At 34.2% G+C, this 16,769-nt stretch overlaps 2 protein-coding genes across 2 annotated transcripts; one reads left to right on the plus strand and one right to left on the minus strand.

The window, feature by feature from the left end:
* Nucleotides 1-5,424: 5,424 nt before the first annotated feature.
* On the plus strand, nucleotides 5,425-6,800 carry LOC132177721 (protein IRX15-LIKE-like). The gene has a single exon (XM_059590160.1). The coding sequence runs from the start codon at nucleotides 5,583-5,585 to the stop codon at nucleotides 6,591-6,593; it is 1,011 nt and encodes a 336-aa protein (XP_059446143.1). The 5' UTR covers nucleotides 5,425-5,582; the 3' UTR covers nucleotides 6,594-6,800.
* Nucleotides 6,801-10,934: 4,134 nt separating this feature from the next.
* Nucleotides 10,935-12,782, minus strand: LOC132177215 (uncharacterized protein At4g06744-like). The gene is made up of 2 exons (XM_059589466.1): nucleotides 12,210-12,782; nucleotides 10,935-11,621 (listed from the first exon to the last, which is right to left on the minus strand). The coding sequence occupies exons 1-2, from the start codon at nucleotides 12,780-12,782 to the stop codon at nucleotides 10,935-10,937; spliced, it is 1,260 nt and encodes a 419-aa protein (XP_059445449.1).
* Between the last annotated feature and the right edge of the window lie 3,987 nt (nucleotides 12,783-16,769).

Below are 16,769 nucleotides of genomic sequence, written 5' to 3' on the forward strand. Positions count from 1 at the left end.
AATTTCTATTACTTTTTTTTTTTGACATGTCTGCACAAGAGGGGCGAGGGAGATTCGAACTAGTTACCTTGGTTTCATTAGGCATGGTCTCAACCGATTAAGCTACTTCTTAGGAAAGATAAATTTCTATTACTTGAAAAGCTAATTAAGAAAGAAGGAATATTGTTATACCAACTTAAACCAAAGAATAATATTGTATTTAAGTTTGACTCATTTAATAAACGGACCCTAATTGCACGTATATAACTAGCCCTTTTCTTGAATTTAATTAGAATTGATGGACAATGTTTTAGGTGGGGGCAACTTCTGATTTTCCAGGCCCAAACTGAAGTTGACAGGGTGTCGTTGCCGGTTGCCCAGTCTCTGTATGTGTTTTTCTCTCTCGCTCAGACACACACGTTGTTGGAAAGAGAAGTTGCGACAAAAATAAGCTGGGGACCAACGTTAATTTACGAAGCCGTGAATAAAACATCTTGAGGACAATAATGTCTCCGATCCCATGATCATTAAGGTTGGGCCCCCGACCCGACCCCATTTATGCAGGCAAGCAGGCTGGATGATTGTATATATGAGTGTTTGTATCCATGGAAATTTGTAGAAGTAGCTAGGAAGTAATGGCCAACTGCATGCCCACTCCCAACTCCCATCTGTGCCTTTTAAAAGTTTGAAAATCCAACTTACACTAACACATAGAATTGTATCTTTTACTTGAAAAAATCTGTCGAAACTAGTTATTGGAAGAAAGAAATATTAATGTTATATATACACTCTTAGTTTCACACTTTTTGATGTAAATCATTGAATTTGAAATAAATTTCTATTAAATTTTGATCCATTAATAATAATTTTAAAAACTACGTACGTACGACAGTGTAAGAGTGAGAATATAAGAATAAGAGTGTATGTAGCATTATTCTTTGAAGAAATTGACTTCCCATTTAAATAAAAGCTTTCTTCCACCCATATAACTCTCTCATAAGAATAAGGCTAAAAACTATGTACATTTTTATCTCACTATTATTTCGGTCTATGATATGGTGGTGTCAATTTATCATTGGATCAATTATTGTTTAAAAAAAAAAAAGAAGTAAACATCAATGATTGATTGATGCTGTCACATCAGCAAAGTTATATAATAATATAATAAAAAAGGGAGTTTCTAGCATTACTACTTCCATAAAGATTACCTTGGGTTGAATCCTCCACTTAACCATTATACGAGAGAGAGAGAGAGAGAGGGGAAAAAAAAAACATTATTTGAATTAGAGTAATTCTACATACTTACCCACTTTCTATTGGACTAATATGACAGTTCTCATTAGCCTTTGAATCAACTACCGTTCAAAATAATAATAATAATAATAAACCAAGAGTTAACGAGCACTGTTACATCAATGTAGTAAAATAAGGGTGAGATGAGTCTACAATATGCATTACTAGTTACTACTCTTTGAAAATATATATATATATAGTTTAATATGGACAATTTCGAACCCAATCCCTTATAATTGAGATTAATTGTTTAAATTGTGTGCAATTCGACCAACCAATCGTAGGATTCCAACCTTATAAAATATTATTTTCTCTTTGTAAAGGAATAAGATTCAACTTATAATAATATATAGGTATACGTTAATTTATAACAAGATTGAGATTAATCAATCAATATCCCTTCAAACCGAAGTTTGGGACGCTGCCGGCCACCACGTATATATAGGTACATGAACAAATCAATTAGCTTATCTTTAATCATGAAAAGTAAAACCATCCACGAGGAAGCTTAAATTCCTCACTTGGTTCAAAAAATTCTAGGAATTTATTCAACGTGCATGCTTCAATTCGCTACCAACCATCATCCATGGCTTCCAAAAAGGCCGTTAAATCCGGAATGGGTGTGCTTATCATGTCCATGGTGACTTTGGCTCCTCTTGTTAGGTACGTAGTCTTTCTTTCTTTCTTCCATTGATTGAGAAATTGAAACTTTTAAGGTCTCGATCTGCAGCCAACCCCACATATTCTGGTAACTTTGTTCCTTTATTTTCACACTGCTTAGGTTAAAGCTGTCACACCACAACCCAACCAGAAGAACACTCTGTCGCCCTTGTTGAGTGACTGCAGCTAATAGCTATGAATCCAAGTTTAAACAAACTTCAACTCTCATTGTTTGATCGAATATATTGTGTAGAAATGATTAAAGGAAAGTAACATAAAACGGAGTTGTATATTAATTATGTGATTCATAATCATTTCACAGAGGCCGACGTGACATGATTTGACTAACTTTCTTTTTTTATTGTTTGATTTTTGTAAATATATAGTTGACATGAAAAGTTATTTAAAATACCTCATATCAATTGGTGTGAAGTGAGAATATACATTAACAGTAGCAAGGTCAGCGGAATATATTTTGAATTAGCAAAACTTCGATAATCGGGGTTGATGTATTGATAATCTCATTTTAGTTTGTGCATTTTGTTGAAACTTTGATTTGGGTATTAAATACGAGTCCCCACAAACTCAAGGTATGCAAAGATTGTTATGCATATTTTTCAATCTTAGTTTGTGATGCATACAAGGAAGGAAGTAAATATGATGGCATACCTGTTGGCAAAGAGGGCGCTCTAAAAGTCAACGAAGAAAATTTGGATGAAAGAATATCCTAATTTTATTTATGGCGTTGTATATGCTAAAATTTATAATATTTAATGCTCTTGAATGAATTGGCATTACACTTTTTTTAAGTGGAACACCAATAGCGCGTTAAGTTCATTGAAATTGTCTCTCCCCAAACTTAACAATTTTAACATTTAGAAAATGTCAAATAAGGAAGTTTCGATTTTCTTCACTTGTACGTGAATGGAGCATGGTAGTGCATATATGAAGAAGACAGGGCATCTATAATTCTTTAGAAAGACATATGTTTCCAAATGATTAGAAATAATATAATTTTTATAGGGTCTTGATACAAACTAAGGCTTTTGTGCCCTCCAATAAGAAGGCGACATATCAGTGTGGTACATTATAACAAAAATATGATGTTCTACTTAATTTTTTTTCTATAATACCTAAAACAAAACACTTTCTAGAATAACATTTTCATATTTTTCTCCAAAACCACCCCAGCTACCAACCTACCGCCGGAGACGCCCCTGGAGACCATGACGAAGACGACTCCGGGTACGCTAATTTTGCTCTCATTCTTCCTGCAAAAAAATATTAAAGGTTGATTATCACTAAGAATGAACTCACACTCAAATTTATTTATTTATTTTTTTCATTATTTATTCACACTGTATTGGCAAAAAGGAAAGGGAAGGGAAGGGAGAATGAAACAAAAAAAGAAAAAAATTAGAAACAAGAGCTGATCATATGCATATTCACAAATCTCTCCAGCCACACGTTTCTCTCGCCCTCCTTTCCTTTTCTTTCTCTTTTTCTTGCCCAAAACTACAAGAGAAATGAATGTATTAATATAGTTTTTTTTTTTTTTTTTGGTTATAGGAATATCTCCGGCAAATAACACAGCTTTGCGCATAAAAATCCCCCTACTGATCGGAAAAATTAATCATAACTTCAATCTCCGGCTTTCTCTTTCGTCTCCTGCGGTGTCGCTAGCGGCGTCTCCGGTAGTGTCTCTGGCAGGTTGGTGGCTGGAGTGATTTTGGAAAAAAATATGAAAATGTTATTCTAGAAGGTGTTTTGTTTTAAGTATTCTAAAAAACGATTATGTGGAACACCATATTTTTGTTATAGTGTTCCATGTTGATGTTTCGCCTTCTTATTGGAGGGCACAAAGGCCTTGATTTGTGCCAAAACCCTATAAAAGACATTCTCTTCTTAATTACTACTTATGTTTCATAATAGATGATTGTTTGCAAATGATACGTCATTTAATGAAATAAATACACTTCTTAAAATAACTTTAGCTTGGTCAAGAAATATGGATTTAAGTTTGAAAACATGTGAATTTAAAAGTTGAAAAAATAAAAATAAAAATAAAAATAATATAGAAGTTAATCTAATAGATACTTTCACTTTAAAAAATAAAAAATAAAAAAATTTCATCTATTACAAGACTGCTAAAAAAACTAGAGAACAGTTGGAGTTTCCTTGCTCCTCTTTACTCTTTTGAAGGAAAATGGTTACAAAGAATAGTCTTTCCAACTCTTGAGCTTAAAAAAAAAAAAAAAGAAAAAAAAAAGGGAGACGTATTAGAAATGCTTCTAGTATCCTTGCTCTTCATTTGTGTCATGCAAAGATTCATACAAATACAATATGCATTGGGTGGACTTTTATATGAAACTTCTTTAACAGCATTCACTTCTCGCTTAGTAAATTTATTATTAATTTTAGACAAAAAAAAAAAAATTACATTTCTCTATTTTAATTACCTATTTTTTCAAAACATTTACATCCAACTCTATATTTTACCTATCTACTTTTACTATTCCATTTAAATTTTTATTTTTAACAATTTATTTATTATTTTTTTGAGAAGAGGGAGAATAGTATTAGAGTTTTTTTTTTTTTTTTTTTTTTTTGGGTGGGTAAACAATGCTCACAAAACTTAGGTGAATATAGCAGCAAATATTTCAGCATTTTGCTGACTCAAATATAGCTCTAAAGAATAAAGATACAAACCATCCGCCATAAATGTATAGCCTTGCATTCACTCCATTAATTTGTATATGATATATCACATATCACGTGGTGATAGTAATAGCACAAGCACAAGATACAAGTGAAAAGAGAACCCACCTTTTTGTACTAAATCAAACTCACACCACCTACTCCTACTATAGAGCCAAAAAGTTAATTCCCACCTAAATTTCTGCCCAATTTCCTGTGAATTGCATTATTTCTTTTGATAAGCATAAACTAAGGCAATTATTTATCCAAATCATTATTAATATAGGCCGTTAATATAAGATAGCATGTACGAGATTTATCTGTTCAAATAAATTTTAAATTGTTGAACAACCTATTCAAACAGATATGAATCCCAGAAATGGTCTATAACATTAACAATTTGGACAAAGGTTTCAAGTGGGGGCTAAAATTTTCTCAATATCTTTTCAAAGGCAGCCGTAGAGTCCTATCACCTTTGTCGTTTTGGTCTTGTATGACTCGGTCCCCCATTCTCTATCCCCGCCACTGCTCGTCCAAAACCCCCGATTCATTTAAATAGAATTTTCTTCCATTTTAAATAAATAAATTTTATTATTTAAGATTTAAAGTTTGTAACTACGTAAAGTCAATTTAATAAGTCTTTTAAAAAATTTAAAATTTAGATAATGAAATCAAAAGATACTTGTCCAATCACCGGGGTCCACTCATCTCCACCGCTTCCATCTTTTTCATCCCTCGGTCTTCGTGAGATCTTCGTGGCTCTTGCTCTCTCAATCCCCTCCGTGATTCCTCTCTGTCCCTCTCTCAAACTCCCAAGCACATAAACGAGCAAGAAAAGTTTAGAAAACGAGACCTTTTTTTTCTTTTTCTTTTTTTTTTTTTAAAAAAAAAAAGAAAAGAAAATAATCTTTTCATAATCTCATCGATCCCTCTGTATCTGTGTCTCCCCCAAAATGAAGACCAACACCACCACCGGCACAAAGCTCATACTCCTCCACCACCCCTCCTCAATCCACAAACAAAACGGCGCAATCTCCTGCTCCTCCTCCTCCACAAATTCTCACCGCCTCTGGCTCCTCTTCATCACCACGCTATTCACCTTAGCCTTTACCGTCACCCTCTTCAGCTCCACCATCCCCTCCTCCGCCTCCTCCTCAACCAGACCCACCAGCCTAACCTCTGCCTTCCCCACCACGCCTCTCCCGCCGCCCGTCTCCGATGCACTCCTCCATTACGCCGTCACAGCCTCGAACGCCTCCGGCTCCCCCCACATGTCCTCCGCCGAGCTCGCGTCCATATCCGCCGCCCTCACCCACTGCTCTCCCGGCTGCAACTTCCTAGTCTTCGGTCTAACCCACGAGTCCCTCCTCTGGCACGCGCTCAACTTCAACGCGCGCACGGTCTACCTGGACGAGAACGAGTTCTTGGTGTCCAAATTCGAACAATCCCACCCGGGAATCGAAGCCTACGATGTGTCGTACTCCACCAGGGTCTCCGACATGCCGGAGCTCATTCAGGGAACGAAATCCCAGGTCCGGAACGAGTGCAGGCCGGTGCAGAACCTATTGTTCTCGGAATGCGTGCTCGGTATAAACGACTTGCCTAACCACATATACGACGTGCCGTGGGACGTGATTCTCGTGGACGGGCCACGAGGGTACTTCCCCAAGGCCCCGGGGAGGATGTCGGCCATATTCACGTCGAGCGTTCTGGCGAGGAGCAAGAGGGCCGGTGGGTCCCGGTCACGAACACACGTGTTCGTGCACGATTTTGACAGAGAGGTGGAGAGGACGTGCAGCGATGAGTTCTTGTGCCGAGAGAATTTGGTTGAGACTGTGGACTCGTTGGGGCATTTTGTGTTGGAGAGAATGGACGAGAATTGCTTTGAGTTCTGTAAAAATTTCACTTCTTCATCTTCCTCTTCCTCCTCATTGCCATCGTCAGATTTAAATTCTTTATCATGAGACGATGATGATTGATCAGATGGGGTTTGTGAGGATCAATTGTATTATTATGACACTTTTTCCTTTTTTTTTTTTTTTCTTTTTTTTTTGTTTGCTTTCATAGAAAAGTTTAATATTCTATAGGTGTAAAACTGTTTCAAGTGTGTCCAAAACAAAGATGAAGCATCAAAGTTTTGGGTATCTTAAAAAGTTTCTTTTTTTTAGTGAGTTTGGTCTGTTTGGTTGCTGAGAAACGTTGGGAAAGGAGCAGAAAATGGTGGAGTTTGAAATTTCAAGCGAACTCTCAAGTATTAACTCATAATTAACTCAGATTTTCAGCTCATTAACTCAGATGTGCTAATAGAGAAAAAAAAAGAAAAAAAAAAAGAGGAAAAATCTGTTTCAACCCAATTTCGACGTATAATATATATTGTCGGTGATGGTGATTAGGGGTGTTTGAACTTTAGGGGTTGATTGAATTGAATTAGTCTAGTTTTATTCGGATCTTGGGAATCGTTGGAAAAGGTCTACGCGCGCCGAATGCTCAATGACTAGGAACGCGTGTTTGAATTGGCCTAGGAGCGCGTGAAGACAAGAAGCTTCGGAGTGTTTCGTGGGATTGGTGGTGTCTTTTAACTGTTTCTGACGTTGTAACTGTCTCTTTTACTATGTGGCCACGTGGCGCACGTGATAAAGCGTACGTTATGGCTCTAGTAAAGTAAAGAGCGCAGGATATATTTTGTCGGTGAGGCAAAGATGAGACTCGTGTATATGGTATGATAATACTCAATTCAGATTTAGGTGTCACAGAATATCTTTTTTATTTTTTATTATCGGTTGAGTCAGAAGACTCAGAGCTACGTATTTATGTGGTACGGACAAGATCATAAGAGGCTGATACGTGGACTTTGAACCTAGCAGGAAATCTGGGACATACATTTGTCGATAATTTTTGTCCTCAAATCTAGATTATTAGTGAAAAGTAATACTAAATGATATTTTCATGTGGTTCTTTTGGTCCTTCTAAAATTGTTGTATTTTTTAAAATTATTTTTGAATTTGTAATAAATGATTAGTAAAAGCTATAGTGAATGTTAATTGGGAATACAATGTGAAGGCTATAACGAGTATTATTTGTTGTTTCTTTATTATTTTCCTGTATTTTTAGAGGAAATTTTACTTTAAATCCTTAATTACTGCGCGTTTTGAGAAGGCTCTTATAAATTTTAAAAACTCTCAATTTAACTTCCTAAACTTTTAATTTGATTCAATTAACTCATATCTATCAGATTTTAAACATTAAAAGTGATAAAATGACGTTTATACCCTGATTTTTTTTATAAAATTTCAAATTTACCTTTAATTCCAATTTAAAGTTTCTTTTTTTTAAAAAAAAAAAAAAAAAATTGAAGACTAATTTTGTCTTTTTAGGCATTTCCGTTAGAAATTAACGGCTAAAGCTAACACATGAGGGTAAATTGATTGAAATTGAAGGTTCATGGGTGTAAATAGAGATCTTTTGAATTTTGGAGGTCTTTTCAAAACATGTGATAGTTTAGGGGTCTAAAGTGAAGTTTTTCCTTTTTCTTTTTGTGTTTCATTTTTTGGCTAATTTTTTGTACTAGCATCATTTTCCATTTTTGACAGAGATTTTCCTCTCTATACCAACTAATGGTCGGATTTGTTTTCTTTTATCAATATTTGGTAATGGTCATGCTTGTAACCTTTTTGGGTTTTGTTCCATATTTAACAATCTTCATTGGCCATATCAGTTCGCTTGATGGGCCAAGTCAATTATTTGATTAATTCTTGATTGTTGTCAAGAAATCTCTGTTGCATTTATTGTCTATTTTCATGTAATTCTCTTTCCCCTTTTCACATTGAAAAAAAAAAAGAAAAGAAAAAAAAAGAACACTATTATTTCTTATAGAGATGTTATTCTTTCAATTCATCTCTTATCCATCTTCTATTCATCTCTTTTTCAAATCTACCATTGAATTTATAAGATCTATATTTTTTCTAAATTATCATTATAGAATTTCTCTATTTCTTAATCAACAAATGGAAACATGCCGACAACCCAAAATTCAGGGAAAAAAAAAAAAAACTATAGAAACACAGAAAGCTCAACGACAATACTAAGAGCCATTCCAATAGTATAAAAAATACGTGGGAGAACATGACATCCCGGTGGTTACATATCTTATATATGCACACGAATTGTTAGACTTGTGTTGTTTAATTATGTCAAAGTCCTCTGAAATTTGTTCGAACATATTATCATGCCCCTTCTCACTTTGTCAGGACATGGGTGTGTGATGTGATGTCCCAACCGGCTTAAGAGAATATTATCATTTTTTAACACAATTAACTTGGACTTTGTTACCCAAAAAAAGATAAAAATAAAAAACTTATACTTGGACGGTGGAAGTTGGTTATATATATATATAACCAACTTCCACCGTCCAAGTATAGGTTGGGGTACTATAACAGTTTTTAATACAAATATTTTTTTTTAATATAAATTTACATGACAGATCATATTTTTTTGAAAATAGGTGTCATGTGAATTATTACATCAATTTGTAAACGTAATAAGTGACACATGAAATATCAAGTGACTATTTATATTTTAGTGATTAATGTGATAAATGAAACGTGAACTATTACGTCACTTTATAATATCTTAATGATGTTAGAGTAAAGACTAATGATCGCTAACGGACCATTCATTTTATAGGAACATGTTAAGAATATAAATTCTTTTGAATAATATGGATTTAATTTGTGATTAATGTGAATTCTTTTAAATAATATATGAAAATATACTCTAACTAACGACACTCATCCTTCATTGTTTGTTGTTTAACAAATTTAATGGCATGATATGCCAATAAGATACGAGAATCTAGTATTTAGTTGAGGTAGATAAAGCTGCCAATCCGGCTATCGATCATAATATATATATAAAGAAATTGATTTTCATACTACTCTCCATGATTGATGAGATTATAGTTGTATTAATTATTTATTGTTTCAAAATACAATAGTCGTATTAAATTTATGATGCCGCCAAACCATGTGTAAAGCATGAGGCCTTAGTTGGTCAATGAAACATTTTTCTGCATAAACATGCAGGTGGGTCTGTGGTGATTAGATGCCCATTCATAAAGATTGATGCATAAACAATATTCTGAACCCATATCTTTGGGCTGTTAACAGGCCCTATTCGATCACCAAGAAATTATAGGATTAGGCTTGGTTTGGGATTGAGATATGTGTTTATTGTGTCCTGTTATGAAACACTTCTTCTAATTCTAACGATTAATTTATCTTGGTCGACCTAATTGAATTAGGTTCAGCCGACTTAAATTAGTTCAAGCTTCGTCAACTTGATATAGATGATGTCCGGACGACTTGTAGGTTTTAAGGTCAATGGGCCTATAGCTTAACGTCGTATCAAAGATGGGTTGGTTAAATAACCATGGAAGGGTTACCCCAAATGGCCATGGATTTAATTAATCACCAATTAGCGAAATTCAGTCGTAATTTAGAGCTATAGAAAATCATTATGAAGGGTGATGTGGTCTTAAAGAGTGAACACTGTGAATGCAATGAATCACAACTAGAGTAGATTTGGACATCTAGTGGAGGATAAAAGAGGCATTTTGAATATGCTCCCAAATTGATAGATTTACAATGTCAAAAGAGTCGCTAACTCTGCTACACATAGGCTAGCCAAGTCAGTAGTTAAACTAGTTATGGATCAAGTTTGGATAACAGAAATTCTTAATTATATCTGTGAAATTATTTTATTAGCACAACGAGGTCTTTCTTCTTGATTGTGAATGAATTACAAAAATTTTCTCAAAAACCAAAACACCAATTTGTTAAGTTTGATAGATTAGTGTATCTATGTCTACTAATGCATTAATTTTCACATTGATTTGGTAACTGCACGAACATATTTTCAAATTATAGTAGGAGTTCTACCTTAAATGTACGTTATACAAAGTACTCACATTTGACTCAACAAATATTTAATTAAAAAAATAACTTTTTAGTTACGAAATTTTTCAACACATTAATCATATTAGGTTTTTTTTTTTTTTATTAAAATAAATTATAGATTGTTGAGCTACCGTGCTTAGCAAATCTTTATTCATTTTGTTGAGCCAGATATTGAGCCGAAGAATATATCTTTCTATTAACTTAAGTTTTTGGATAACTGATAATTTATTACAAAAGATTTTTAGTTTAGACTTTTATGTCCTTTCGAATGGATAACTATATATTTGGTCCTTATTTATATATAAGGCGTATAATCAAAAGGGTGAAATCCAAATATTCCCACTGATCCCCTCACAATCTTTTTCTAGAAAGAGCAGCATAAGACAACAACTTCCTCTTGGACCCCTTCGGAGGATAGTGATGATGCCACGCCGGAGGAGCCCTACAAGGAACATATGTGGTGAACCACCAGGGGTACTCGCAGTGGAAGTGACTAGAAATGAAGAACCACCAGCACTCTCCCGGCGGTCTCTGATCGGGAAGTCCATGGATGCAGTTTTGCCTCACATCAACAACTCCACTTTTTATCAGCTTCCTACACCGAGGTCCTACGACGGTAAAATAGTTATCGGAGAGTGAAAGATTCTGAAGATTCCCTAGGTCACACACCAACTCTGGCACCTGCCCGTACAGAAAATTTCCGGCGAAGTTCAGCTGCTCAATCTTCTCCAGGCACCCCAACGACCACGGCAAGGGGCCGGTCAAGAAGTTGTTTCCAGCGTCAAAAACTGTGGCGTTTCGTAGTAATCCTACTTCGTACGGAATACACCCACTTAAATGGTTGTTCAAGAATAACACTTCAATCAATGTTGCTGACGCATTTCCGATGCTTCGAGGGATTGGACCGGTGAATCTGTTGTTTGCAAATGTAAGATAGAGTACCGGGGTGTTGCCAAGGTTGTCCGGAAGTTTTTGCATGAAGTTGTTGTTGTTAATGAAGAGCACGAGTAGGGGTTGCGTAAATATTTGCGGTGGCACCTGTTCAAATATATATTAAATGATTAAATTATTTTTAGTATAAATGATAATTTAATATGGTAGCTTTCGTTTACATGTTAGATTTTTGGAAAAAACTTCACAAAAGATACCTGAAGTACTATGCGATTTGAAAAGATTTCCCAAAAAATTTTAAAACTTCTCAATTTCACTACTTGAACTTTCAATTTGATGCAATCTACTCTATCTGTTTTTGAACTTTAAAAGTGATAAAATGACCGTTATAGCCTTGAAACTTTTATAAAAATCCAAATTTACCCTTAATTTTAAATTGAATTTTTTTAAAAAAAAATTGAAGGGTAATTTGGTCTTTTTAGTGGTTTCTATTAAGTTTTAACGGTAAAAATTGACAAAGGGGTCAAGCATTAAATTAAAAGTTTAATGGATGAAATTGAGAGTTTTTTAAATTTGTAGAGGTCTTCTCCAAACACATAATAATTTAAAAATTCTAAGTGAAGTTATCCATATATTAAGGAAAAGTTTGAGATCCCATAAAAGAGAGTATTCCAATTTAAATTTATCTATTCTTATAAATTTAAACTCTTAGGATAAGTAGTAATTTAACAATACCGTTCCAGTAAAAGAGTTGAACCGGATGTCCAAGAACGAAAGGTTGTTCATGCCAAGCACGGCGGGTGGAAATGCGCCAAAAAATTTGTTGTTACTGATATCGAGCTCGTAGAAGTAAGGGAGGTTTGCAATTTTCGGGGAAATGGTGCCAGTAAAGTTGTTGGAGTTGGCATGGAAGAAAGCAAGATCAGGAAGTTGATCGATGAAACCATCGAGAGTCGGGGCGCCGAGCTGATAGCCATTGAAATCGATGGCGGCGAGAGCTTTGGCGGTGTCATTGTCTGGTGGGGTGTCGCAGTAGAAGCCCGTGTAGTTGCATATGTCTGAGCCAACCCATGTTTGGGTGATTCCCAGGGGATCTGAAGTGATTGTTTTCTTGAATTTTTGGATCACCGGGTAGACGACAGCGAGTCTTTGGTCTACAAAGGTTAGAACTTCTATTGGAGGTGATTGAGGTGGCTGGCATCCACACTCAGTGCAGATTACAGAGAGGAGACATGGGAAGATGATGAGGAGGGTGATTAAGCATTTGATTATAAGTACTGGAGTAATGCTTCCTATTTGAATATTCATGATGGCAAACAAAGAGAGAGAGAGAGAGAGAGAGAGAGATTAGAAGAGAGATGGTAATTAAAGAAACTTGATCCTTGATTTATAGCGGTTGTTGAAGCCTATCTAGCTTGTAAAGCAAGCGTCTGCACATGCGATTCCTTTTCTCCTTAGTGGATTTGTAAACTTCACTATCATTATTCATTACAAGAGATGGTGATTAAAGAAATTTTGACAACACTTTGAGATAGTGGCCAGTTTAATGTGGTTATTGCGGTCCCGATCGAAGTGGTGGATTGAAACCTTCACAATGCTTATGATTCTCCGTGCTTTTCACAGGCACTACATGAGAAATTAATAGAAAACAACTTATTTGAATCTTTGTTCTATAAAATGCCACCAACATTTTTCACAGTTTCTTTTAGTAAGATATTAAGGTCAAACTATTGTCTTCCTTGTTAGAATATTAATTTAATAAATAAATTCATACTTTTTTATTAACTTCAATGAAAATTTCATAACATAGGTTATGAGTTCTCTCTCATAGTGAGAGAGAGAAAGAGGGTTTCGAGTGGAATTCATGTAGATTCAGTGCTTCTGGTGGATCATGTTGAATTTGGTTTCAAAAGGGTTTGGTATATTAGTACTAGTACATCCTAATAAAATGAAAGATACGACTAATTTGGAAAAGGAAGCCAAATTTTCGATAAGAACCATGGACTTGATCTGATTGTGAGGTGGAAGAGGAAGAATCATTTTAAAATTTTAAGTCTTTTAGTTATTAGTTATTTTTATATTTTTGTAATTTTTAATATTACTCACTGTCACGTATCAGTTTTTTACTGAGTTGACGTGGACTTTTGTTAAGTTTATAGACAAACTTTATATGGAAGTATTGTTTCTGTTTTTAACTATAAGCGAGAGATACCTCTCCACAATACGAATTAAAACATAAATAACAAAATAAAGTTGCAAAACCTCGTATACTAAAAAAAAGATTGTTTAACCCTTGAAAATATGATAAAGGATACCTCTACAATAGTCAAAGGAGGGAAAAGGTCTCATCAATGATAAAAGAAGGCACGTGACCTCTTAGCTTAATCCAAGTAATGATACTTAGACACATCGGTGATAAGGATTAAGCTTATATGTTATTTTTAATAACAACATGTATGTTGTAGTTTAATTAATGGTCAAGATTAAATTTCTCAAAATCTTTCTTCATTTTTTCTCTCCTATTAAAAACTTATAAAATAAGTTAACTTTAAAATTCAATCTTGATTGTTGATTAAACTACATGCTGTTATTAAAATAATAGCATGTAAGCCGGATCTCGGTGAGAATTGGTAGTGTTCAATCACTCTCTCTCTAGAGTCTTTGGCCATTAATGCCTCTATCAGGTGTAACCGGTCGAAACTAATTGACTAAAAAATAACTGGATCCGGCTTACATGCTATTATTAAAATAACAGCATGTATGCTGTAGTTGAATCAACGGTCAAGATTGAATTTTAAAATTGACTTACTTTTATAAGCATTTAACAAGAGAGAGAAAATGAAAAAGAGATTTTGAAAAATTCAATCTTGACCATTAATTCAACTACAGCATACATGCTGTTATTTTAATAACAGTGTCATCTGTAGTGTCTCTCAAATTAATTAATTAGTAATTAACTTGAAATTCTATAGAATAAATGCAACATAAATGTAATATCAGTTTGAGCTAAAAAGCTAATCACCTCGCTGTCTTTTTCTTTTCTCACCATCAATATAAACTAGAGCCTCCAAAATACTTTAACCTTGGAGATACACAAGTCAATCAGGAATAAGACATCGTACCCAAAAAAAAAAAAAACACACACACATAAATCTGTCTCAACTGGCAACTTCAAACCTTCGCAATTACCCATGGGTTGTTTGAACAATATATAATTTTGAATAAAGTTGAAAAATTTTGAGTTGAATTGAGTGTTAGTCGTGTCAAATCAAATAAAAAAGAGAAAATAAAATAAATAAAAATAAAATAAAATAAAAAATTGAGAAGAATTTGGAAGAATGGTCGTCTTCCCAAACAAGCCCCTAGTGTTTACTTTCTGAGAACTATCACCTGCTAGTCTATTCTACAGGTGGAAAAAAAACAAAAGTACAAGTCAACGCCACATAGTGCCATAGAAACTCATCTTTTTAATTTTGGAAAAGATTTGTTGTAATTCAAGCTTTTGTGGTCATCACTGATCAGCTTCCATGACATTACAAAGATGATCATGATTGATTGCTACGTACTCATTTTCTAGATATAAAGCATAATCAATTGAATTGAAGCAGATTGCGAAGAATTCTTGGAGGTTCACATTTAATTATGAGCCACAAATGGTCTCCAAAATGATGGTTCCTAGGGCCCTTCAGTTTGCACTTGATGATCATTGACAACCGTTCATATTTCTAAAGGAATTATAAATCGCCTTCGTCTACCATTAGAGGGAGAATGATGCGCACGCCAAGAGCTAGTGGGCAACCACGTCAACAATGTGGCCTCTGGTTCATCATCCTCATGTCATTTTAAGCCTCTCATGACAGCTTGCAATTTCCTCATTTCATTTAGTTATTATGGGTGTCCTTCTGTTCATCTAACAGCTAGAAGTGGCGTAGATTTTGACCTAATTTTTCTCCTCCACCCAATTTAATGTGTTTGGTGGGAAGATCAAACACACAATAATGTCTTCAAAACCTATGTTGGATGCATATATAGATTGCTCCAACCTTGACATGACATAATTTATTTATTTAATAAATTTAAAATAAAATAATGGTTATATAATTAATTTCACAAAAGCAAATGTAGATTTTTCTTCTTTTTCTTTTTTTTTTTTCCTCCTTTCTCATAAGGTATAGCTATAATTCTTGAAATTTGCAGGGGGGGTGAATCAACATTCCTTATAATTAAAGTATCTAAAATAAATTAGAAAAAAAAAAAACACTTGAAGCACTTGTGAGAAAAATAAAAACCCACCTACCTCAACCACTCTAAAAACAAAAAAAAAGATTATAATTTATACACTAAGTTTGTGGGATGCATTATTTAACACTTATAAAAGCCTCTTCTTCAACAAAGATACAAACCTGTATTTAATTAATATTCTAAAAAAAGTGATAGAAGTGTGATTATCTACCAACTTTTATTTATTTGTTTTCCTAATTCTTTCAACAACATGAGCCACACTTGTTAAGGATTTTGAGCTTCTTTTTTCTTTTTTCTTTTTTCTTTTTTTTTTTTTAAATATATATATATATATATGGAGTGTTTGATTACTGATGGACCTACAAACAAAATTCCCATGAACAATTATTAGCATAATAGGTAAAGTCCACTTAACTTCCTCAAACTATCACCGCAATGACAATCTACCCTCCAAATTATCAATTGCGATAATTTACCTTCTAAACTACCAAAACAATGACAATGTACCTCTTAATGTTAGTAAAATAACGAAATTACCCTATAAAATTTTCAATAAGACAAAAATGCCCTTAAAATTTGAAAAAAAAAAATTAAACTTTAGTATTTTTGTTTTTATTTTAGTAAGGATAATTTCGTCATTTTGTTAAAATTATGAATACATTGTCATTGTTTTAGTAGTTTGGGGAGTCAATTGTCATTAGAGTGGTAGTTTGAGAGAGTTAAGTGGACTTTACCCTAACAGAATTGTTCAAATAAATTTTGGGACTACTGGTGGGCCTAATTACTTACTGGCCTACAAACAAAATTTCCATGAATGATTATTAGCACAATTGCTTTAAAGAATTTGGAGACTACAAGAGGGCCTTGCTATCGACAGGCTTACAAACATAATTCCCATGAACAACTACCAGCCCAATCGTTCAAAAGAATTAGGGAACTATTGGAGGATCCCCTTAAATGGCTTTTGGTGGTCACCTTCCAAAGGGCCAAGAAGCCCCGATGGCCAACAACCCAAACAACTAGCAAGGACCCAAGGGCACTCTTGTCAAAATG

Source organism: Corylus avellana, chromosome ca4 (genome assembly GCF_901000735.1).
Source record: "Corylus avellana chromosome ca4, CavTom2PMs-1.0".
NCBI lineage: Eukaryota > Viridiplantae > Streptophyta > Magnoliopsida > Fagales > Betulaceae > Corylus > Corylus avellana.

Bases quoted from the DNA above. Each gene is read 5' to 3' on its own strand.
- LOC132177215 (XM_059589466.1), bottom strand. From the start codon at position 12,782: ATGAATATTCAAATAGGAAGCATTACTCCAGTACTTATAATCAAATGC. The intron at 11,622-12,209 runs GTATTGTTAAAT...ATATTTGAACAG, and splicing joins TCAACTCTTTTACTGGAACG to GTGCCACCGCAAATATTTAC.
- LOC132177721 (XM_059590160.1), top strand. From the start codon at position 5,583: ATGAAGACCAACACCACCACCGGCACAAAGCTCATACTCCTCCACCAC.